Source organism: Coturnix japonica, chromosome 12, assembly GCF_001577835.2.
Source record: "Coturnix japonica isolate 7356 chromosome 12, Coturnix japonica 2.1, whole genome shotgun sequence".
NCBI classification, from domain to species: domain Eukaryota; kingdom Metazoa; phylum Chordata; class Aves; order Galliformes; family Phasianidae; genus Coturnix; species Coturnix japonica.
Window position 1 is genome coordinate 2560274 of NC_029527.1, and position 24639 is coordinate 2584912.

The 24639-nt window shown below is 36.6% G+C and overlaps 1 protein-coding gene across 5 annotated transcripts in view; it reads left to right on the forward strand.

The window, feature by feature from the left end:
• Positions 1-24639, forward strand: part of ATP2B2 (ATPase plasma membrane Ca2+ transporting 2) — a 319480-nt gene that overhangs the window by 250638 nt on the left and 44203 nt on the right. For 4 of the 5 annotated variants that reach the window (XM_032447214.1, XM_032447210.1, XM_032447211.1 and 1 more), the window contains 8 exons: positions 2008-2049; positions 3725-3889; positions 4544-4758; positions 5141-5383; positions 18508-18749; positions 19302-19536; positions 23611-23790; positions 24267-24354. In XM_032447214.1, coding sequence (XP_032303105.1) covers positions 2008-2049; positions 3725-3889; positions 4544-4758; positions 5141-5383; positions 18508-18749; positions 19302-19536; positions 23611-23790; positions 24267-24354 — 1410 coding nt within the window. The remainder of the gene's footprint in view (positions 1-2007; positions 2050-3724; positions 3890-4543; positions 4759-5140; positions 5384-18507; positions 18750-19301; positions 19537-23610; positions 23791-24266; positions 24355-24639) is intronic. The other variant, XM_032447213.1, reaches the window with a different exon arrangement.

Here is a 24639-nt window from a genome sequence, read left to right on the forward strand (position 1 = left end):
TCTTAGAGTAGCTGTGTTTTTCTGTTCATAAAGTATGTTCAGTCTTTACTTGCTATAGAGCCCTTTCCCTCGTTGCTGTGTTTTTGCAAGTTTTGGAGAGAAGAAAGAAAGAATTAAATTCTAAGAGAAGAGCAACTTCTTGTAACATTTTTTGCACTCTAAATTAAACTAAATTTTTCAATAATATCTAAGAATTTTCCCTGAGGTATAACAAGAAATGAGCAGTTTAACCTCATGGCTTATGGCTCTGTGTAGAAGATACCTCCAAGGAACAAAACAAATTATATACCTGAATAAGTACTTACCACCGGAAATGCTATTACTTGTTAGCTGAAACTTATCAGATTTTAAAATGAATTGGTTTACATCCTACTTAGGAATATACCAGTGACCCAGAGAAAATGCTTTTTATGTGCAGTCCCTGAACCTGCAGTGATGAAGCTGCATATGCTTCTGACACAGTCTGTTGTTGGCCACTTGCTGTGTTAAAGGAACTGCTACACATTCCATAGAGTTCTTGCAGTTGAAATAAAAGCATATAATTATTAGTTAGTCCTATTAGTTAATACATATATGTATATATATCCAGAAAACACACTCAGTTCTTGAAAAAAAATTCTTCTGATTTTATACCGTTTTGTTTAGAAAATACAAAATATGTGTTTGTTTGTTTGTTTGTTTTAAATATGGCACAAGCTGAAAGGAGAAGGATTTCTCTGCAGTAATGATTCTGTCACATTAATTTCTTACTTTCTTCTTAAGATTTGTCAATTGCAGACTTAGTATTCAGTAAGGTACAGGGAAAGCCAGAAACTAAATCATTTATTTCCCTTTGCTGTATTACTTTCCTTGCCTAATTGTCTATTCTTCATTAATCTATCTAAATCATTTGAATAGAATGAGTTCTAATAACTCATGTTACTCCCCCTAGCAGTCCCTGATATGTTAACCAGTGCAGCAGCTACAGAGGTTTAGAATATCTGTCTGAAATAAATGTGTTTACATTGTTGGTTATGATTGACCATCTTTTTGTCCTTGTATTTTTAGGCAGCCAGGCTAAATGAATTGTTAGTGTAATTCATTACAGCAGTGATTTCACCTCTCTTAAACAGCAAATGCAGACAATAGCAAAATACTTTGATCCACATAGAAAGCTGTATCTGTATTTTTTCAGCTGAAGAATCTTTAACTCTTCTGCTTGAAGTTTTTGAATTGCACGCAGAAAAACGAATGAGAAAGCACAGAGTAGAGCAGGAAGAACAGTCAGTTTCCTGTGCTCTAACTCGTACTGTGCTGTTTTTATTTCAAAGGCTGTTTGAAATGGTCTATTCCAAATGATTGGTTTGAGATGCTAAAACTAAATGTAGCTAAATTATTGCATTGCAAATTACAAGCATATTTTACATCTTTCATCAGAATAGATCAGAATATAGGATGATCACCTGTCTTTCATATTTACAGAAGTAACTTGCTAAATAATATAGCAAAAATAGGAAGATGTCATTTTATGGTTCAATGTATTTGTATTTATTATCACTTAGTTATTTGTTATCTTAATTTGCCAAAATAATTCATTTAATTTTGGTGGGTGTTAAGAAAGTCATGCTATGTGCTGGTGTTTGCCAACTTCTTACCTGTGGTTTTATTGAGTTGTAGGTGTCTGAGATTTCAGTACAGGACTAGTATTAAACTTCTGCTTTCTACTGGATTCTTTTTATTAGTTTTACCCTCACTATTTACACAGTTTATTTGTTCAAAAAACAACAAGTAATGATATTTAGTATTATACATTATACCATTAAACCTGACTTGCAGATGCTTAATGTATCCACCTTATGTTGTCCGTGCTTCTAAGTAAACATGTAACAGAGGCTACTGATCATAAATTAGTATCTGTAACACTGCCATTACTTTTGTCTGCCCTTTTTATTTAAATTCCCATTTTCATGTTGTCGTGGGTGAAGATTGTTTACTGTCTGTTGTCTGTTGAAATTTTTTGTCATATAGGCAAAATGCAGGATGGGAATATGGAGAACAGCCAGAACAAAGGTAATCTTCTTTCCTATTAAGCAGGTTGTGGATGTGATGTTTAGCATGTAGTTAGTCACTAATAAAGAATAAAATGAAAATCTGTGGTTTTTGCATACGTGTACAAATGGCCCTACCAAAGAAATTGTGATTTATAGAATTTTGATGCATCAGATTGTTAGGAGAGGAAAATGTCATTATATGAAGATACTTCCATGTCACAAAGCTCGTTTGAATTATTCATTTCTGTGTGCAAATTATGTATGCTATGTGTCATATCTTTTTGATATGTCCTGTCGGCTTTGATGTTTGAAGGCATTGTATAAGCATTTTTATTTCTAGGGAAAAGATAAAATAATAATAAAAGGAAATGCAATGCCTTGGGTTCTTTTGCAATGTAAAAGTGTGCTATAAGGATGAGGAAGATGAAGAACATTACATGTTTCTTCTTTATTATACAATCTCAGGAAGACTTGGAAGTAAATATTTTACTTCCTCTGAAGCAAAGCTATAGTTCCGTTTTTATTAGACAAGAGACACCAGAATACATGGTTTCTTTAGATTATGTTGAATAAGGAAGTTAAACTACACCATTTTATTCTTTTTGGAAAATTCTAGACTTTGCAAAGGTAATGGATCAGAAACAGAACAGATAAAGTGAGCTGGTACTTGTACAGAAGTATTAAATAAAGTCATACCGAATGTGTATGGTTTAAGGTTAGACAGACCAGTTACATTTCCAGGTCAAATGTGCATAATTTTCTAAAAACTGTTCATGAATGGCAAACCTGAGCAGATCTGTTTCATCTCATTCTGTTTAATTTACTTTCCTTTCTGTACCAAACAGACATATACACATATATAAATTGTGGAGAGCCACTGCTTTTAAAAAGCATCTCTTTCTCTTTGATACTAAATTGAAGTTTCCTTGTGTTAGCATTAGCATTCTTTCAAGGAAGGATGCTTTAACCTTTAAGGTTATGGTTTTGGTTCTTTGACAGAAGAATGATGATGGTATTGCTGTCTGACTTGAAGGTCAGACCAGGCCATCTGAGAATGAATGCTAAGGAAACTTTTATTTAAGTTTGGTATTATTCTAGAATAGTGGTTCACAAATTATGGTCCACTGCTGGCTGAGATGCTCACGGAGTTGAGCAGCAGGTGTATGGATCATCCCTGCAACCACACTGCCTTTAAAGTGGTTTAATTAACATTAAGATTATAAGTCTGCATGTAGTCTATGAGACATACCAAAATTTAGAAAATTACAGTCAACTTACCAAAATTTTTGAGATCTGCTATTCTAGGAAATCCTGCAGTGCTGATGTGTTGTTACTTGCCAAGTGTTGCAAACCATCAAGTGATATATATGTGTATGATACAGAATATTGTTGGTGGTAAACAAGCAAACCAACCTAGAATTAGTGGTTTTCACAGTACTTGACAAATGATGCATTACAAACATATTCCCTCGCATGAAGGGCATCTGGATAAACTTGTACATTTATGTCCCTCTGGAACCTCTCTGGGTCCTCACCTGGGCATATCTGCTGTGGGAGAAGAGGGTAATACTCTAAAATGTTACATTCATCAGCTCCAACAATGAGTGTTGCTAGTTTAATTCAGTAAGTATCAACGCTACAAGAAAAAGCATGGAAAACAGTTTTGAAGTAACCGTTTTGTTCTGCATTACTAGCCAAGCAGCAGGATGGGGCTGCTGCCATGGAGATGCAGCCACTGAAGAGTGCCGAGGGGGGAGAAGGAGATGACAAAGACAAGAAGAAATCCAACATGCACAAGAAAGAAAAATCTGTCCTTCAGGGAAAGCTGACCAAGCTGGCAGTCCAGATAGGCAAAGCAGGTATGATGGGATAATTGACTGAATAGCAGTATATTGTTACTAAGCACTAAGGGCTTATAAGCAAATAATTCTTATAAATGGTAGCGCTTTATTAATGCAACATTTAGAAATGGGCAGTCAGAATATGGTTCTGAAGGTAGTAGGTGTTACTGAAGATCTTCAGTTTATTCATTATATTAATTTCCTCTTCCCTTCGAAGTACATAGTTATAGAATCTCTAATATAATCTTGAAATATCATTCTCACAATATTCTCCACTTAGAGATTCTGAAATTATTCTGTTTATTATCTCTTGTCATACGTGTTCGCGCCTTGTATCCAAATATGATGCATCCATTGAATGATCTGCCCAGTACCACCTTATCCACACTGTTAAAAGTGACACTTCTATAACATTGCAGGTAGAAAGTTAAGGTCTTTCAAAGTGATGTAATGTTTGCTAGCTATATTTTTCTAGTGGTATTAAAGAGATCCTGGACTTCAGAATCCATATGAGAGCACATTTAGTGCTCCTTGTTTGTACTGGTGGCAATGTAAACTCTTGTAAAGGTGAGAAAATAATTTCACTTAAAACTCGAATATAAATTTCTAATTGCACCTTTTTTTTAAAAAACTGTGTTCTACTGTGTAGTAATTGCTTCTTTGTATTTACAGGTTTGGTGATGTCTGCCATCACTGTAATCATTTTGGTACTATATTTTGCCATTGACACCTTTGTGGTGAAAAAGAAACAGTGGTTACCTGAGTGCACTCCCGTCTATGTTCAGTATTTTGTTAAATTCTTCATTATTGGTGTTACTGTACTTGTGGTTGCTGTCCCTGAGGGTCTTCCACTTGCCGTCACTATTTCTTTGGCTTATTCTGTAAAGGTAAGAAACATTCAAAATAATTATAGGAGAAAAATACCCTTCTGTCGAGATTGCTAACTTGCTGGCTGTGAGCTCTTCAGCTTTTGTCAGGTTTGATTGAAGTTGGCCTGTAAATTAACGGCATTAAAATGATAATGAGAGAGACGTTCCTTTAAAGTATTACTTTGAAAGTAATTCTGACAAAACAAAAAAATGCATTTTTATGCTAACTGGAGTCTTTAAAACTGAAGGTTTTCAAGCAACAGAAATCCCTGCTTAGTTTACAAAGTTACCAGGAGCTTTACATGCTAGTGAACAAGATATGCACTTCTTTCCTTTGTATGACTGATGCTTCAGATTTGTCAAAGCAGATCTTGAAGGTCCTTTCTTTGCTTTTTCTCAGAAAATGATGAAGGATAACAATCTGGTTCGCCACTTAGATGCCTGTGAAACTATGGGTAATGCTACAGCCATATGCTCTGACAAAACAGGGACACTAACAACCAACCGTATGACAGTCGTCCAAGCCTATATTGGTGATGTGCACTACAAAGAGATCCCTGACCCTGACTCTGTACCTGCTAAGACCCTCGAATTGCTGGTTAATGCAATTGCTATCAACAGTGCTTACACCACAAAAATTCTGGTGAGTAGGTTGTTTTTTTCCCCTCTAGTAAAATGAAATATGGTGGAAGGAGTCATAACTTGTGAAAGCATGATTAATTCCTTAACATCCATGTTAAATGCTGTTGAATTGCTCAAAATGAGAGCAGAGGCGGTGAAATACTTATGTGGGCTTCTTCTTTGACAACAGGATTGTACTTGTATATACAAGACCATGCTATATTTTAAGATGTTTTACCACCAACAGATTGGGATGGTCCAACCTGTGTGCAGGTATCTTCACTCATAAAATGAGTTTTCATTGAGGTTTCCTATCAGTAAAATTTTTTTTTTTGTGTGAAATCCTCAATTAATTCTTCAGTAAGAGAAACAGGATTGGTTAAATCAGTAAACAGTCCTTATCATTACATTTTTCTAGCGAATTAAGACCCAAAATGTTTTATTTACTCATTGAAGGAGGACAAAATGGAAAAACCATGGTGTCTTATACCGATAGACTTTTCAGTATATGGCTAGCAAGAGACTGAGAACTTTTGCAATTCCAGTAGATTTTTTCTTTGAAAGGTCAAACTTAATATCAGACCAAATGCCCTTTTAGCTTGTGAGTTTCTGCATTGTCCTTTTCACATATCGATAATGATCTGAGCTGCATCATATATGCACCTCATGATATTTTAAAGGTAGTTTTTTAAGCATAATCACACACAAACAATTGGTGGAATACTGTGAGGCACCCACTGTTCTGTTCTCACTGAGAGCTCTCTGGAAATAGAGCAGATTAGAGCTACTTCCTGCATTGAGAGAGGACATGAAGCCTTCAGCAGCTCAGACAGGTTCTGTTTGCTGCCTCTTTGCAGCTGAAATCAGCCCTTAATGAATGCAGCTCTTCTGTTGTACTGCAAAGACAAGTAGCTGTAGACAACTGAGGTCAGACCTACTTCTAACCTGGAATTCAGATACTCTGGAAATGCAGAGCTCACTCAGCTACAGCTACACACCATCTTCAGCTGTGAGGATCCAAGTCGCATCATTTATCACCTGAATCCTGGATCTCATGCTCTTTTTCTTATGATCTGTCCAGATCCAAACCAAATAGGTTAGGTGAAATGAAAATGGGCCTTCCTCTCTTAGGTGGTTCAGTGTAAATGCTACATATTTTATGGCAGTAGCTTTTTGAAATCTAATTTACATATTTGAAAATTAGCAGGAATGTTTTGCTGTTAATGAGCATGCTCTCATAAATCAGTGCAACGTTTGATTGTTGGAGAGAGGAACATACATTTTAATTATGTTAATATGATTACAGCCCCCGTAAGTCTATTTGCTTCCTTCTGCAGGAACTGAAATGGAACCAAACTGTGCCTCAGCACACACACTGGGATTAAAAAATGGAAATACAGACAAATAGGAATAAAGGGCAATAGGTAGATCTGTACATCAGTGTTTGTATAATTGCTAGTTGCTGATATCAGTTCTAGCTGTCACTGTGGAGCTCAGCACTGGTAGAACTTTGAGAGAACGTTACCAGCATTGGCAGAATTTGTTCATTTCTGAGATGAGGTGGCACAGCAGACTGCTAGTTCAGGTAGGTGCAGCTGGCAGATTAAGACTTAATGCCAGCTGCTCCTCAGTTGTTCAGCATTTTGCTGTTTGTTTTGAATATCAAACACAGAAATGAGGTGTTTGTGTTCAACTTCATGCTGGTTCAGACTCTCATCTGAATATTTAGCTTTCTGAGTGAGACATGAGAAGATATGAGACCACTTTCCAAAGGGTCACATCTATAACATATATGTTTAATATCCTTTCTCTTGTGGCAGCAGTTTCATGTAACAGAAAAATTCCTGGTTAATAGTAGTTTTAAAATTTCACTGCGATCTCAGTGTACGTGTTGTTGTTTTACATTTTCTTTCCTGTTAGCTAGAATCATTCCTTCTCCCAAAATAGAGTGTTGTGTGTCTGTTATAAGGAGCCAGCGTTTCACTATTCCAGTTATTTTATGCCTTTGCACAGATCTATGCAAAATTAATTGATGCAGCCATTTATTCTCTGGAAAACACAGGATGCTCTGGAAAACTGGAACATATCTGTATAAAATTAATGATCATTTTTTAGCTATTAGAACAAAACACCATAAGGTCAAACGTTGAAGTGTGGACCCCAGGAGAATACTCCAGTATAAGAGGAGGTGGTTGTTAGAGCACACTGAAGCTAAAGTTCATCATAGAAATATTGTTTCAAAGCTCTTATTCATTGCAATTTATAAATAAATACAGAAAAAAAATACAGAGGGGAGTTGGATAAAGGGAGCAGAATTATTTTTCTAACTGTGAACACTAAGCTCGTGGTTTTGCACTCAGAGTGCATTGGATGGAATGGCGAATATCAGCTCAGACCCAAAGGGTGTATGAGAACATGTCATAACAACTGAATTTTACATTATCTATTATTAGTGATCCAGTTACGTGTACGCTATGAATTGCTTACTGTGTGCACTTCTGTTCAGAGTGATCACAGATATCTGCTGAATGAGAAATGTTCCCCAATATTAGTTTTATATCACTTTAACTAGCAAACATAAAAATTGCATTTAATAATATTTTTGGAGGTAAGGGCTGCAAAGCACCTCTTACTATGAAAACAAAACTTCCACATTGAGAAATAGACATTTTCACTTGGTTCGAAAGCCCAGTGACCTTGAATATCATAGAGCAATAATGAAATACGTACTCTGTAGAGAAGTAGATATTTGAGCTTTTGCATGCATAAATACAGTTCTAGGGTAGTATGAGGGCTGCTCTGAAAGTAATGCCTCCTATTTATTACATTGTCCCACGATATCAGTGGTAGATGCTGGGAATGAAGCAATAGAGATCGTACATTCCCAGCAAAATTCCATTACATTTTGTTGCCACAAGAGAAATAGCAGCAAAGGGGCACTCTGACAAAATGGCGTCTGACATGAAAGTACCCATGAAGCAAATAGGTTTCGATGAATCTTCTTCCACACAGAAAAAAATAGCATCCATTGGTATTCGCTGACACTTGCAGAGCATTTATGGAGACCAAGCAGTGGATGTGAGCACAGTGAGGCAGTGGGTGGTGCATTTCAGCACTGGGAATGACAACAGTGGGGCACCTCTGCTGCAGCAGATTTTGATGCATGCAAGCTCTTTCTTGCTCATCTCCGGCACAAATGCAGAGCTAATGGTGATGGCTATGTTGAAAAGCATGTTTTGTAACTGAGAATTAGCTCTATCAGACAGTGCTATTGTGCTCTTTGTAGCTTTTCAAGTTTCCATGCAATTAAATAAGAGGCTTTACTTTCAGAGCACTATTTTCTTTATTCTTCTTTATTATTTGTTTACTTTTCTTCTGATTTCCTGAAATCTGTCAGAGGTCAAAGATGACATGCTTTGCTGGATAACTATAACGTGTACTTATTAAAAACAGGTCATGTCTCACATTTAGTTGAGGGATTTTCATTTCCAGTGGACTTGGCTGAACCAGTCATTGTTAAGACCTAACAGGCATTTCAGTGGGTACTTGATAGTTGCCTAAGGAGAAAAAAAAGATCTCCTTATCCTTGTATTAGGTGTATATTAGCACTGTGAGGGCTGTTTTCAGTTCTGAAGATCTGGAGCATAATTTACTGCATTTGCATGTTGTGCAGCATGGTGGATTGACATCCTTTTACTGCAGCTTTGAAAGAAAAAGGCAGAGATGTCACAGAACAGTGCAGAACGTTCACTGCCTTCCACAGCTTAGAAAATGAAGTAAACATTCACCTGTGGGTAAATATCAGCTAATGAATGTGACCTTTTCCAGCTTTTTGGACAAAAATGGCTTTATTGGATAAAACAAAACAAAGGTGGTGAATTAAAAATAAATAAATAAATATTGCTGTCAGAACAAAGAAAGCAATGTATTTCCTGTTGATCGTAATATACTCCACCTTTATCGATAGAGTCAAGCTTTCAGTATGTTTAAGACTGAGTCAGGCAGAGGAGGAGGAGTGCTATTTGGCAGCCATTTCATGTGAATATGGATCTATGGAGGGCGTTATCTTTATGTAATAATACTGGAAATTAGCAAACAGTAAGAAACACCTGGGATGTATATCTGTAACATAGCACATGTGATGGCACTGGGGACTGCCTCCTGGTCAGCTGGCAATGCAACAGACGATGTGGAGCAAAGGGTCTGAGCCTTCTTTCTGCACTGTGGAGTACACTGGGAATGTAAATCTGTTGCTGGCTGCTTTCAGCACGTTGTCTTGGTAGCAGAAATTTGTGAAAACTGTTTATCCTCTTGTTTCTTAAGTGCTCAGGTGATGGCATTAAAATACTCTCTTGAGCACTTCTCAGTCTCTAGCTAAATGCTGCATTTGATCCGTTTAAAATTAAAAGGTTAATGCCAATCGGACTAATGATTTGGAAAATAAACAGTATTACTTACACAAAGTTACTTCTCAGATAGCACTGCCAGTAACTGTCTTTTATAGTGTTGCACAAATGCCACACAGTGGTGATTGGGATTGGGTAAACGAGGAAAGAAAACACAAAGTCTTACAGGAGTTTAGAATCTTCCTGGTGAGTGATGGCTCCTTGCTCAATTTAAAGCTCCCTATTTCTAAGTGAAGCGTGAAATTCACTTTTCTAGAGTTTCAGCCTTGATCTTGTTGTCTTTTTGCGCAACAGACCAATTGCTTAGATGGTAAAAACGATTTTCCAGCCCTACCCAATTGGTCCCGTTCCATCTGAGTTGTCCTTTGAAAGCGCAGTGCACTGTAAATTTATTTCTAACAATTGATGGGATTTGATGAAAATCAGTAAGAGTTTAAAGTCCAGAAGCATAAGTTTTATCTTCATCAGTGAATTCTATTTCTTCATTGCAATTTCTATATTTTATTTGCAGTGTTAGACAAATACATAATGTAGGTATGTGTTATAGATGAGGCAATGGGGCTTTGCAGGCAAAGTATTTCTGTATATAAACAAACAAAAATCCTTGATATTTTCTTTAACACTCTTTAAACATTTTATCAGAATAATGTAGACAGGAGGAAACAACGTACTGCATACATATCATTTGCTGTGTAAATAACAATTATTAGAGAATAGATCATGCAGTTAATTGCTTCTGCTGTAGGATCGATAATTAGCAGAAAGTGATGATCTTCACACATGGCTTGCCATTAAAGTTTTATATAATGTGAGGTACACATATAACTTTTCTGACTAAATGAGCTACTGAGTTAATAATTGAGATATGTGTGTTTAGGAAAGACCAGAGGGATGCATACAGCACAGGACATGTGACATCCAACACGCGCTTCATGCAGTCAGGATGCACAAGCATTGTCCTGCAAGCTCAGAGCATTTCTTAATAAAGCCTCCTCTTCTGGGACTTGTATGTGGGGAGTTGGAAAGGCATCAGCAGCACAGAAAGCTCCATCACAGTTGTCTGTGGGGTGGATTTACCTAAGTAAAGCAGGATTAGGAAGCAGAGATCAGAGCAGGGCCATTCTGTAAATCTGCTGCTGGCATTGCTACACTCAATGGGAGGATGGATCTTTTCATTTCTGGCTGGGTTGGCAGAGGCAAGGAGTGTTCCCAGAGTAAGGCTGAAATGCTGTGTGCAGAGTGTGTGTGATACCCTCAGAGCTACTTATTTCTCCTAAGTGCTTATTGTGCAGTAAACTATAGTTGCAAACGAACCTGGCAACAGACAGATTGTGAGTGCAGACAAGACTGTTCCTTAGTTCCTTCTTTGTTATCAAAGTTGAATGCTGTGCCTTAATAACACATGCATATGGGAAAATAAGATGGATGAATAGTCCTACACTGTGCAGTACAGCCTGACATACTAGCTAAAAGCTGATGATACAGTTGAATTAGATTTACTTTCTTTCTTCATACAAGAGAAAACAGATATATTAAACCATACTCATACCGGCCTTGTTTGCCTTCACAATTTGTTAATTGCAGATTCAGTTTTTTCCTGTCAGAATAATTAAACACTGCAGGATTATAAACAAGACAGGCAGTCACTTACAAGCTTTTTGTTACTAGAATGATAGCTTTTCTTTTCTGGTTTTCCTGTTTACTTTTATGAGAATGAATAAATTAGTTTTGTTTTGTTTTGTTTTTAACTTGTCATGATGCAAGTTTTTCTATTACCTTGCATAAGGTTTTCTCTTATTTTATTTGTTACCTTCATATTCTTATTTTCCTCTTTTCCTGCACTGGTGCAGGATGATTCACTTATATTGATAAATGCCAGGTATTTCCAAACATAACTGTGGATGAAAGCAGGCTTAGAAGTCCCCCATCCTGCATGGTATTACAAAGTGTTTTCATCTAGATATATTAATGCTACTCATGGCTGTCTGATCATTTTTAGGACCCTTTTTTAAAGATTATTATTTCATTAAAATGGGCTGTAAAGTGAATGATTCTCACACATGCTTCTTTTCATGCCTGTGGACCCCTACTGTGATAGTCATCACACTTAGGAGCTCATTATTAACACTGGCTTGAATTCAGTGTTAGTGCTTCGTAGGGGATATTATCACAAAGCAGATTTTCTTGATGGGAGCTTTTGTTTTTCTGTGAGTGGACATAAACCACTTACTTCAGGCACCAATTCTGTGAAATAGATTGCTTTCGCATTCTCTAATCTGTTTTAATGTAGATTTCCCTTATCATCAGGAACAGAAATGCAATAATTTCACATGATAATACCAGCTTTATAAAAATGGCAGTGTTTTTTTTTAAAGCAAACAACGATGAAAAAAAGGGCTTATTAAAAACAATACAAGATGAGAATTTTCTTTTAAGAAAGGACAAGGTGTTCGAGCTCTCCATCATTCCTTTACCATTTCCTTTTGAATGAACAATCAGATGAAAATTGGCTGCGGTCTCTCAGTCTGTTCTGCCCAGCAGAGGCATAATTCATGGTATCCTGGAGAGGAACTGGCCAGAGGATGGAATTTATAATGTATATCAAACGTTACCCCATCAATCATGCAAAAAAATCCCTCTGAGAAAATATTAGATAAGCATTGCTATAATGTATTATATACACTTGAATTCCTGCATTTGCTTAACAAAAACTAACAACCCTAACTAACCAAAGCCAATTTAAAAATAAGTTCAGCTGATACGTGCAAGTATGGATTTAAAGAGGATGAGCACATTTTGTTTGATAAACAAAATAGCTGTTGCTAGTCTTTTCTGAGTTATTTAGAAATGGATGCTTGAAGAACCCTTTTCCTTACTCTGGAAATGAATACTATTGATAGACATAATCCAAAATTATGACAGGCTATAATCAGTAGCTTAAATCAAGTGAGAAAAGATCTTTTTATTTTTTATGCGCTTAGATTTGCTTTACAGTTTGTAAATTCAGCTCCATAAACTATTCAGTTTGTTAATGCTGCAACCAGAAAATGAGCAGTGAGACTGACTTTTGCTTTGGTTTTCCTATCTGTGCTATATTTAAGAGCCAGAAGTAGAAAATTCAAAGTATTGGCAAGTTTTGTACATTCTGATACTGCAGGCACAAACCAGCTATGTGTAAATAGTGCTAGTGCTATTCTGAAATAAAAGCTTTTGATGTTTATGTGTAAAGGGCGTGCATTCTCTACTGTTTGATGTGATTATGAAATTCTTATTCAGTGTGATCCTTATCACAGCTCTCTAGTGAGGGTTTTTCAGATATTACATAAGCTTAAGGCAACAGTTTAATGTCTTCAACACACAGTTTTCCTTCTTTTCATTTCAGATTAGTAGAAGGCATGGAGAAAGTTATGCCTATTAAAAAGAATATATGGATAATGTGGAATAGATGGAGTGATGCATTTCAGACTACTAAGTAATATGATAGTTTTCATTAATTCCTTATTGCTTAATTTAAAGGGAGGAAGAGTAACACTTTGATGTCAAGTTCAGGATCACTGACTGAGGTTTACATAGGCAACCCTGGAGAGAAAGCCTTGTAAGACACTGATAGATTACTACAGCCTGTATCAAAATCACTCAAAAGATGTTCTCCAAATGGATTATTGCTACTGAGATCATTGTTAAACCAAGGAAAATGTCTCTCTCTTTCCTCAAAGCTAAAAACCAAGGTTCTTGCCTTAAAACACGTGCATTAATGCTGTTTGTACTGACAAAAACACAATTCCCCAGTGATTTTTCTAATTTGGAAATAACATTTTTAAATTGCAGAAGCTTCCCTGAAATTGAATTCTCACTGTCTGATAAACTCACCATTATGTGGTTTGTCTCCTGTTTCTGTTTTCGGTGTCTGCAGCCGTTCATGCGATTCATGAAACCTATCTAATATCAGCACGCAGTAAAGCCTCAGTTTAATAGATCTAAAACAAGGTAGCAGATGCTTGGCTGTCATTATGAAGGTACCAATTACAGTTCTTCAATTAAGTGCAATTTCTCTTTTGCATTTGAAGAAAAATGTTGAACTTGTTTGTCAGTGGTGAGTATATAGCTCATTTTTCCCAAACTGTGGGACATATTATTGGGCAGTTATGAAATCTGTTAATCTGGTCTTAATTATGCCGAGTTTTAGTTTAGAAATGGCACATTTTGCACTCAGCTGTGTGCTCTGAAGATGGGATTAATAGGGGAGAAGCATATTCTTGCATCTTTCTTAATAGCTAGCATTAACTGAAACCTTGTACTTAGACTACATTTAAAGTAAATTGGTTGTTAATTAAAGTTAGTTAATCACTATTGTTATGTTTAATTCTTTTGATTATATAGGTTACTTGTCAACAGTTCTCGTGCTTAAACAAAGCAGCAATAGCACGAGTATAAATCTAACAATTGCCACTTCCCTGTGAATGTAACTGCACAAAGGAAGAAGGGTGGAGAAACTGGAGTGTCTCAGATTTGGAAACTGGATGCATTATTTTCAGAATCCAAGAATCAGATTTTAATTCAATTAGGTTATTATGGAAGGTCTGAGTGATTTTGATCAATAACAGTAGGAAGTCTTTTCATACAGATCTGACAACTTAGTAAAGATAATAAGATGAGGAGAATGTGGAGAAAAATGATTCTTAAGGTTCTCTTTAATATGGCAACACTGAGGCTGGAGTATCCTAACAAAAGTGTATTATTATTCAGCGGTGTTATGTTTTAAGAGTTCATTTTCTACACTGTAATGTGGTGTTCAAATGTGTCTGTGATGGGAGGCTTTTCACAAGATGCATCCAGGTTTTTCTCAGTGGTGCCCAGTAAAAGGATTAAAAATAGGTAATGAGAGAACACAGAAATAGGAAATTTCATTTAAACATAAGAAAACGTACTTTACAATCAGGATCAGACGTTAGAATGGGAAGCCAAAAGAGTTTTTGGAGACATTCAAAACCTGACTGGACACAGCGCTGAGCAACCTCCTATTGTTGAACCAGTTTTGGTAAGGGCACTGCACTGGATGGTCCATCAATACAGATAGCAGTATGTTTCCATCTCAAGTATTCTGTATTTCTGTGAAAAAAGAATGGATATATCAACTTTTAACTAGTGTGAAGAAGAAACAACTTGCATGCTTGCTGTAGTATTTTTTGTCTGTATGCTTTTGTTATTCAGGTAAAGCGGAGGTGAACTGTCTTTCAAGCTAAAAGGAAACTTCAATTATTTGTTATTAGAATTAAGGGCAAACTGTTAGCCTTCTTTGTATGTTAAAATGGTTAACAGTCAAATCAGACAGGGAGTACAGAGGCTGTCACACCAGCCTTTCAGTCTGTTCTTCATGCCTGATTTCGTCTTTCATAACCACTCTTGGGGGAATTTATGGATAGTATCATTTTATCCTTATTCCTGTTACGTGAGCTGAAACAAGCATGAGTCTGTATTCACTGAGCCACATCACTGCTGCTCTCCTAACTTTGCAGTGCTGATAGGAAATGTCATGCTGCTTGCTGCATTACATAATTACTGCTGGCCTCTTTTAATACAGTGATTGCATTGCTATTATTTGAGGCAACAAGAGATGTTAAAATATGCAGGTTTTATGTTTTTGGGTGTTTGGTTTTTTTTAATCTACATCCATCTCAAGTGCTAGAAATGAGAATTACACAAAACCACAATGTTGCATTAATTAAATCAACTGTTTTAGCATTTCAAGGTTTGTCCTCAGAGAACAAGAAAAAATGTTAAATACCTATGATGCTAATCTGATGCAGGAAGCTACTGTACTGATATGCTGTTTCTTACTCCCTATACAGTACTCAGTCAAAAAATCCTACAACTAATTTGCTAGGAAGTCTGAACAGATCTGTTAGTTCAATGGTGGTTAAATAACAAGATAGGGTCTTGTGCTGGGGGCACTGCCAAATGGCATTGCTGTCACTCATCTGAGGAGCCTGCTTCTTGTCAGCTGAAGGGTGCATCTCACATCTGATGAGTCATAGGGGAGTCTTTTAAACTGCTTCTCTCCTACTCAATGCAGCTGAGCTCAGCAGTTTGTTCTGGTCAGTAACTATGATGGATATGGAGGTAATCTCATGGCTTTAGGAATTTGAATGGGCAGCAGGTTTAGAGTCCTGATTGAGCCTTGACATGCAATATCAATGCACCACTTCACTGTAGTACAGAGAGCTAAGAGATGTGATACTGCTGGCTGCATTTAGCAGGTAGTAATTAAGGAGATATACAGTAAGTGGTTCAGTGAAAAGGCAGCTCTGCTGCCCACTAGTATTAAGTAACAACTTACAACTGCTATTAAACAGTATTGTTTACATTTCTAATTTTAGTCTTTGGATTTGATCTCTCTCGAGGCTGCTGAAACAGATCTCAAGTGTTTTTAGTTTAGTTTGTCTAGACTGTCAGCCTTTGCTTCCAGAACATACACAGTATGGATTAAGGGGAGCACAGACATTTTTTGCTGCCTAAACCAAATCCCGAATGCATGTACCGTAAGAAGCTTTGAAATGATGACTATGTAAAGGAACCAAAAAAATGATATATTTTGGAGCAAACAGATCAAAATCAGGGTCCTTAAGGGATGTGGCTGAAATTGGATAGAATCAAAATGTTCAGCTCCAGTTTGAAAGGAAGTAAAGGAAGAGATCTGTGTTGGCTGAACATATAACCATTTAAAATCTTATTGAAGGTATAAAAAAGAAATTTCATGTTCTGATGAACAGGCACCATAGATGAATGGGAACACTTATGTTAGTCTATGTCAAAGCATTCAAAAAAATAAAAGCTTTAAAGTTTTAAATGTTGGGCTTTAAATCCAGTGAGTGAGATCTGAATGTACATAAGGTTAGCTCAGTCTCTTTCTTCTGATGCCAAAACGGTTATGCAAGCAGCTCAAAGAAGTTAAAAGTTCTTTTTCAATCCCTTTATGCTGACCTCAATTCAAACTGACTTTTTATTGTGACTGAATTTCAACAGGATTGTACCTTCCAGTGGTGATTACAAATGGCAAATATATTATCAGAAAGCATTCTAATTTTTTTTTGTTTTGTTTTCAATGCTCTGTGTTAAAAAGAGTCAACTTACTATTTGTTCACGTGAAAAGCTACTTAAAATTCCAAACAGTCCGAGGACAGACTGTGATCTTCCTCATCATTTAATTATCTCATTCTAGAATTGTCCTCAAGAGGATCGAGGACCAGAATCTGCACGAGACACAAAGACCTATTTTTATTGAGTGTATCTTTTATTTTATTCTAAGTAAATTCATTGCTTTTTGACAGTATAGAGCTGATAACAGTGATTTGTAGTGAATTTTCAGGATGCTGCATTTTTGTTCTCTGAGTCAATGAAATGATTCCTAGTTAATTACTCAAGAGTAACTCCTTTGTGCAGTCTTTTTAATTGTGTTCCAGGTGCCATAAACTGCAGGTTTCTGCAAATAATACATTTAGATACATCACAGTATGCTGTTTTAAGAGCTAGCAGCTTCTGCAAAGGATTGTCAAGAACAGTCTTCAAGGAAACTAGTTTTGGCGTATAGGTTTTTAGCTGAAACAGTACAGGGAAGGAAGTGCTACTTGCCAGCTCTCATCACCATATGTTTTATTTTAACGTAATGTACAGAGAGTACAGAGACAGCAGCTGCTCTAGAGGGAGGTGGCCACTTGTTAGCAGGTTTTGAAACCTTTCTGAAATGTCTGTTCATTTTCTTTTCACTGGTATTTTTTCCCCTTACTTATGTATTAGCGTTCAAAAGATGATCTCTAAAAGAAGTCTATTTTTAGACCACCGTGAGTTGAGGAAAAGCCTGATCTACTCAATGATCAAAGAAAAACAAATTTTAGAAGGACTGTAGTTTATATACTGTGAGATGTAGGTGGACTTTTATTTTCTCAGTATTACAGATACTTATGATGAAAAAATCATATGTATAAAGTAGCTGTTTTCTAGGATTCTGTGTTTGCGTTGGAAAGCAATCTGTATGTATTTAATTGGTTTCCAGTGTGGATTTCCTAGCAGCCTGATCATGTTCACGTTTATGTCAGTGTTGAGATTCACTGTCTTCGGTGGCAGAGAAAATCAACATTAATGGAGATTTAAAGCTAAAATAGAATGAGTTTGATAGAATGCATACAGGTAAATCAGCCCTCCCTAGAACTGCTACCCAGGCAGTGAAGTTCATTAAATCCACTACTTCGAATAACCAAGAGCTTTTAGCAGGCTTTGAGAACCACGTGCCTGCATTTTGAACCATGAACCGGCATTTTTTTAACATAGAGAGCACTTACTGTCTCAAGCAACTTTTCATTAAGAACTGGCTGCTAGAAGAAAAGGGTATCTTTCTTTAATTCACCATTAAAACCAAGAAAATCTTAAAAACAATTCAGTTCAAATGAGAATGGCAAATATTCTGTATGCAGTAAGTAAGAATCAATTATGTTGGTCCTAAAGTAAGTAATTACATTTCTAATGATCTGTTATCAGAATCTCTTCAATGATCCATGGCTGACTTAGAAGAAATGTGAGACAGGATGTAGCTGTTTGGTTAGTTTTTAAAAATGGGAGGAGATGTGACAGCATAATTAAAATTTAGATTTTAAATTGTACACAGTGACTTTATTATTAATTGGGCAGAAAACGTTGTGTACAGCTGCATTATAGAAATTAATATCTATTTTTTTCCTTCTTTCAGCCACCAGAAAAAGAGGGTGGCCTGCCTCGGCAGGTAGGCAATAAGACGGAATGCGGTCTCTTGGGTTTTGTCCTGGATTTGAAGCAGGATTATGAGCCTGTTCGGTCCCTCATCCCCGAGGAGAAACTTTATAAAGTTTACACATTCAACTCTGTAAGGAAGTCAATGAGTACCGTCATTAAAATGCCAGATGGTAGTTTCCGAATGTACAGCAAAGGAGCTTCTGAAATTGTTCTGAAGAAGTAAGTTCAATGGACTTCTTGTTGTGCTTTTCCGAAGTCTTAATGAGGCAAAACTGTCTGATGCTGATAAAGATATTCCTGGCAATTCTGGTGTTTGGAATATGCTAATCACAGTAGAAAAATGACACACTTCAGTGTAAAGCTGTTACTGCTCTCCTCCAATCCCCACCTCCCACTTGCAAATGTGTTTGATATATTTTTCTTATCATGGGCTAACATAAAATTTGGATATTTTAATGATATTCAGCCATTTATGAACAGTTTCTTTCAGTTAATAAACACATTTGGAAAATAAAGATGTTTAAATTTCTTTGCAGGTTCTTAGCTCACTAATTACATGGGTTTTTGGGAAGTAATGGATGAAAGAGTCTCCATAAGAAGTTAGAGACAAATTCTTCCTGACAATATTTTAGTAGTGAATCTTCTTGTTTTATCTAGAAATTTGCACAGAAAGAAAGATGCTGAAGGGAAGGAGCTGATACATGGAAATACTTTTCAGCAGTCATATAATGTATGATCACACTGTTGTTTTTTCTTACTAAAATAAAATAGGTGTTCCAGGATCCTTAATGCAGCTGGTGAACCTCGTATCTTCAGACCACGTGACCGGGATGAAATGGTGAAGAAAGTGATTGAACCAATGGCCTGTGATGGACTGAGAACTATCTGCGTTGCTTTCCGAGACTTCAACAGCAGCCCAGAACCTGACTGGGACAATGAAAATGACATTTTATCTGATCTGACTTGCATTTGTGTTGTTGGCATTGAAGATCCAGTAAGACCAGAGGTAAGTTAAATTCTTATGTTATAAAGTATTAGAGAATGAAACGCAAATTGATTTCTAGATTTGTGACATCTTCCACAGCTAACACACGTAGTCTTGGAGATCTCTGTTTTACTAAAACATCTGCCACTTTACAAACTGTGGTAAGAGTGTAACTTGAGACTATTCAGGAAAATTTGTAAATATCATCTTTGGACAAGGAAAAATTTTATTGTGGACATGCTGTAGATTTCGTGGATGCTGTTCTTAAATGGCTTTAAAATGGGCCTGAAGTTTAAATTCAAGTAAATCAGCATGTGCACAATGGAAGGAGGTGCCATAGTATTCTGTGTCTGTCTTCAATGAGACTTGACCTGCTACTACACTTGTGAATTATATTATTACAGTAATACAAAAGGCACGTGGAGGTAGAATCGTTGTTTCTGACCAGTATATGTGGTCCTTTATAGTTAATCCCAACAGTAGATAATCAGTTCAGTTTTACAGTGTAGAAACTGACATATTGAGGGTAAGTCCCAAAATTTAAAATGTGGAGAGTAAAATGCAGGCATTTGCAGTATCTTCTTTTAATGTTTTACTCATGGTCTCAACCATGAGCATATGGCCATAGCATGCAGCTGCATGATGTGATATGAGAGCACCAGTCCCAGTACCTACTGCAGGTGAGAGGACATGATTGAATGTTCTCCCATTTTGCTTCAGGAAATTAACTCTGTGATGGTGCAGTTATTTCAGTAGATGATTAATGACTGTGGGTTTGCTCTGGAACAGGGTCACTGAATGATAACTCAAATTTCCCTATACAAAAAGAGTCTGTTCTGGTTCTGCATAAAGTACCTTGGTTCCAGTATTGGTCTTTTTTTACTGTCATCATCGTTGTCTTTTTTTTTTTTTTTTTAAGTAACGTCTAAATCTTTGTGTTTGATCCACTGAGAAATGGTGGCAATGTTGGACACGCAAGGAAAATTATTTCCCTGAGTCATTTTTAAATTAGGCCTTTATACACTTTTGACTGCTGTAACTTTGGAAAATAAATGAAGGAAACTTAGCATGATATAATTACACCTACGGGCACCAGTTGCATAACTGCTCTCTGAATTATAAAGGATATGCTTGGCTTTTTTTTCAGTATCAAGAAATGTGATCACATTAACTAAGTCTTGGCTAGGTGAAAACAATAATAAAATCTTTACCTCTGCAGTCATTGGATAAACAGTGCTCACTTTAACTATCATCAGATGGTGTCTTGCTATTAATCCATCTGTCCCTACACTTCACATTGCATCTTGAAAAATATTTTAATATAATCTTAAAATATTCTGTCTGCATGGATCCTAATGCTCTAACTGGTATACATATGAACTCAGAAAGTTTGTAAGCTGTCAATGACCAACGGAACCATGAACCAGTGCCCCTTACCTCCAAAAGTGATTAAGGATACACCGTTCGAAAGCTGCTTTAAGCCAGGTTATGTATAAGAGTGAGGGGATGGGGAGCAATAGGATTTGCAGTTAATTTTTAAAATGGCTGCAAACTATGCTTGCATGTCATTACTTTGCATATGTTTTATGAGAACGCAGCTCTCATATCACAGGCAATAATTTCTTAGGAGTTTGAGGTAAAACCTAATAGCATTCATACAAAGAGGTTAAGTCTAAAGTGTTTACAAGATCAAAGAAGATGAAGGTATCAAAACACTTAATTTCTTGTATTCACTGATATCAGGATTTATTCTGTCAGAAATGGCAGATTAAGTAATGCCAATAAAGCAATCCAGTGTCACTGTCCTGAAAACCTTTAGTGTCCCTTCATTTGTACTGATGTTTTTACTAAGAAAGGTGTTATTTATTTATTTTCTTACTTATTTACTTAAGATCATTTGCCCATATGCAGTTGGTGTGTTCAAATACTTGCATATTTGGCATACCTGCAGTGTCCGTGCTGCCATGCTTGCATGAGGTAGGAGTACTGTATCTGTTCTGATTACATTGCAGGTTCTTTCTTGCCATTGCATTTCCTTCTGTGCACTACAAGATGATGAATTATTCAACAATGGTATCCAGCGACTGACAAGCTTTAACTGGAGTGTAATCACTGGACACCCATGAATTCTGCATACTTTGCTAACTTAGGTTGATGAAATTCAGACTATAACTTATTCATTGTTAGCAGCAACTTTTATCAAGCACAGAACTACCTGCTTGATATTTAACTTTTTTTTTTTTAACATTTTTTATAAATCTACAGTAAAAGAACCAACAGAATGATGTCTTGTGCCTACGGAGATTTGTCTGTTTATTTTGTCAGCCTTTCTTTATTGGCTTTAATGAGTCTGTACTGGTTTATACCAGTTTGCCAAGGTACAGCTCCAATCTGTCATTTCTAGGCACTGAATATAAATCGCTTCTAAATTTCAAGTATTTGTCACCTGATTTTTGCTCGCTGGATAACCTCTGCATGCATATATTAAAAGGTTTTCTTTGCAGAAAGAAAATTCAAACATTAGAAATACGTACCTAAATTCTGCAAACGGATGGAAAATATCTGCTTCCACTGCCCACTCGGTCTGCCAAGACTCTTTCTTCCCTACAGCATTAAAAAATATGAACAATATTTTAAGCGTAATTACTGTACACAGTGTAAGTCAGATACCACCCACCAGCTGTCCAAAAATGAGAGAAGTGGGAGCTGGAATTATTTCCCTTGCTGTTATGTGAGTTTGAGGTGTATTTGAAACTAGGTTGTCCTCTCATGACCTTGGTTAACGGGACTGGTGCTTTATGTGAATATTTCTGTTTTTCTATTTGTACTGTAATTTATTTTTCTCCTTCATGGTTCATGTAATATATACACTGGATTTAGAGGCAGTCATCTAAATCTGTCGTAACCCAATGCGTGAGGGTCACCACAGTTAAGTGGATATTAAGGGCACTCCAACATGGCAAATGGGATATAGTCAAGATTATTTTTGTGGAAACTGAGTAAATCAGAAGTCATTTGCTTAAGCAATGAATCTGTGTTGGTTGTATGTGTCCCACAGAATTCTCTATTGTAATGTAAAGGGGCTTCAGGTGGTCTAAATAATGTTTCTGGGATGCAACTGTTGAGAAGAATATTTACAGTTAGTACAGGAGAAGGAATGGGAAGATAAGCCTCTGACCCTTCATTTTTTCTATTGCTTCTGTCATCTGCGTAGAAAGTCATTTGCCAACAGCACATTTCTGTGGGTGCAACTGTTTTCTTCACAGCAGTGAGAAAAGTACTGGTCTGTTTTTCAACTGGGTGTTCAGTGAGGCATTTTGGAAAATAGATGCCTCTTAACTGCCTCTTGTTTATTAAAAAGGAAAGAACACAACTGACCATATGAGCCATTATTTCCAGTACATGTGCATCTGGCTGAGTTGATTTAGAAGTGTTGGAGACACTAGTATCATTATTCAAGTGAATAGCACTATTTTATTTTATTTTTTTCCTGTGGAAAAAGTATTTTAATGAAGATGCAGAAACACGGTGTGAAATTGTACTCACTGATTAGAATAATCATTATCTACAATGTGGTTTAAGGGTGTATAGTATTTATCTCTAGTGTGACATTCAATCCAAAATGTACAGCCTTTCTGGCCCCATGAAATCATTAGGAGTAGAGTATTTGCCATGCTGGATAAGAATGGTGGTTGTCAATCAAAGGCAATGCACTGCCCCCAGCAGCGCTGTAAATATAGGGGAACTTTAAATGACTCACAAAGCACAACATGAGCAGTAAGTGGTGGCTCCTTTTCTTGATAGTTTCTGTAGTAATGGATGAGGTTAATCCAGTCTAATTAGTAACAAATTCTACAACATACCTGCACTAAACTGACAGTTGACTGTAGGAAGAATTTGCTACTGTAGTCAGTAATGTTCATTTTGATGCCAGTTCTTAAACTGAATTAAACTAAAAAATTAAGCAAAAAAAGCTACTCCTGTTTATATTAAAATTAAGAGAACCTTTAGGAAACTGATCTGACTGGAAACATCTGACTTGTATTTCTATCTCATATCTGGAAATGTTCTTTCCCTGTTATATTTCTTTTGTAGGTCCCAGAAGCCATAAGAAAGTGCCAGCGAGCTGGAATTACGGTCCGCATGGTCACTGGAGACAATATCAACACAGCACGTGCCATTGCCATAAAATGTGGGATCATCCATCCAGGAGAAGACTTTCTTTGCCTCGAAGGGAAAGAGTTTAACAGAAGGATCCGAAATGAGAAGGGGGAGGTAATTCATGTGTTAAATCCATACGTATTAAGAATGTGCCATAAAAATAGTGAGAATACTGAGATGCTGCTTCTCCTGTGCTGACATGTACCTTGTTTCAGAAAAGACTACTTGGAGTTGCAGAATAAAGCAACACATTTTAAGTTGTAAATACATTCAATCAGCTTTGAAAAACTGTACTACCCTAAGCAAGTCACATTTCTGAGTGGGACTATCTGTGAAGAGCATAAGAAAGGCAGATAAGATACAGTGGCAAAATGGACCTATGTTAACCAATTAATGACTTCTGGTAGTATGAAAATTGACTTTCTTGGTCTTGCTTGCCATTGATGTCTGTTGTAATTTTTCTGTGCTTCTGGAGAATAGATGCAAGTCTCAGTGAAATGAATCCTCTGCTGCTTGGACAGAAGTATATTTTGCATTTTTCTAACTACAGACTAACAGTTCTGTTGTTGCTTTTTGTTATTGTTTTCCAGATTGAGCAAGAGCGGATTGACAAAATCTGGCCAAAGCTTCGAGTACTTGCTCGGTCATCTCCCACGGACAAACATACTTTGGTCAAAGGTGAGTGAGACCACTTTCATACATGAGCATGTGTAAAGTAATGCCAGAGTTATTGGAGAAGGCTCACTGCACCTTTTGCTTTGTAAGAATTTTACTGTTAAAGTGTATCTGTGTTATCTTCAATTACACGTCACTGTTCTGTAAATAATACAAGAAAACTTTCTTGGTAAATAAGTCCCTGTTGCTTATGTTCTACCTCAGCATTCAAAAAGAAAACAAACAGAAACTCGTTTTCAGAAGTCATGTAACTGGGCATAAATAGAGTGATTAAGCTTATTTCAAGGC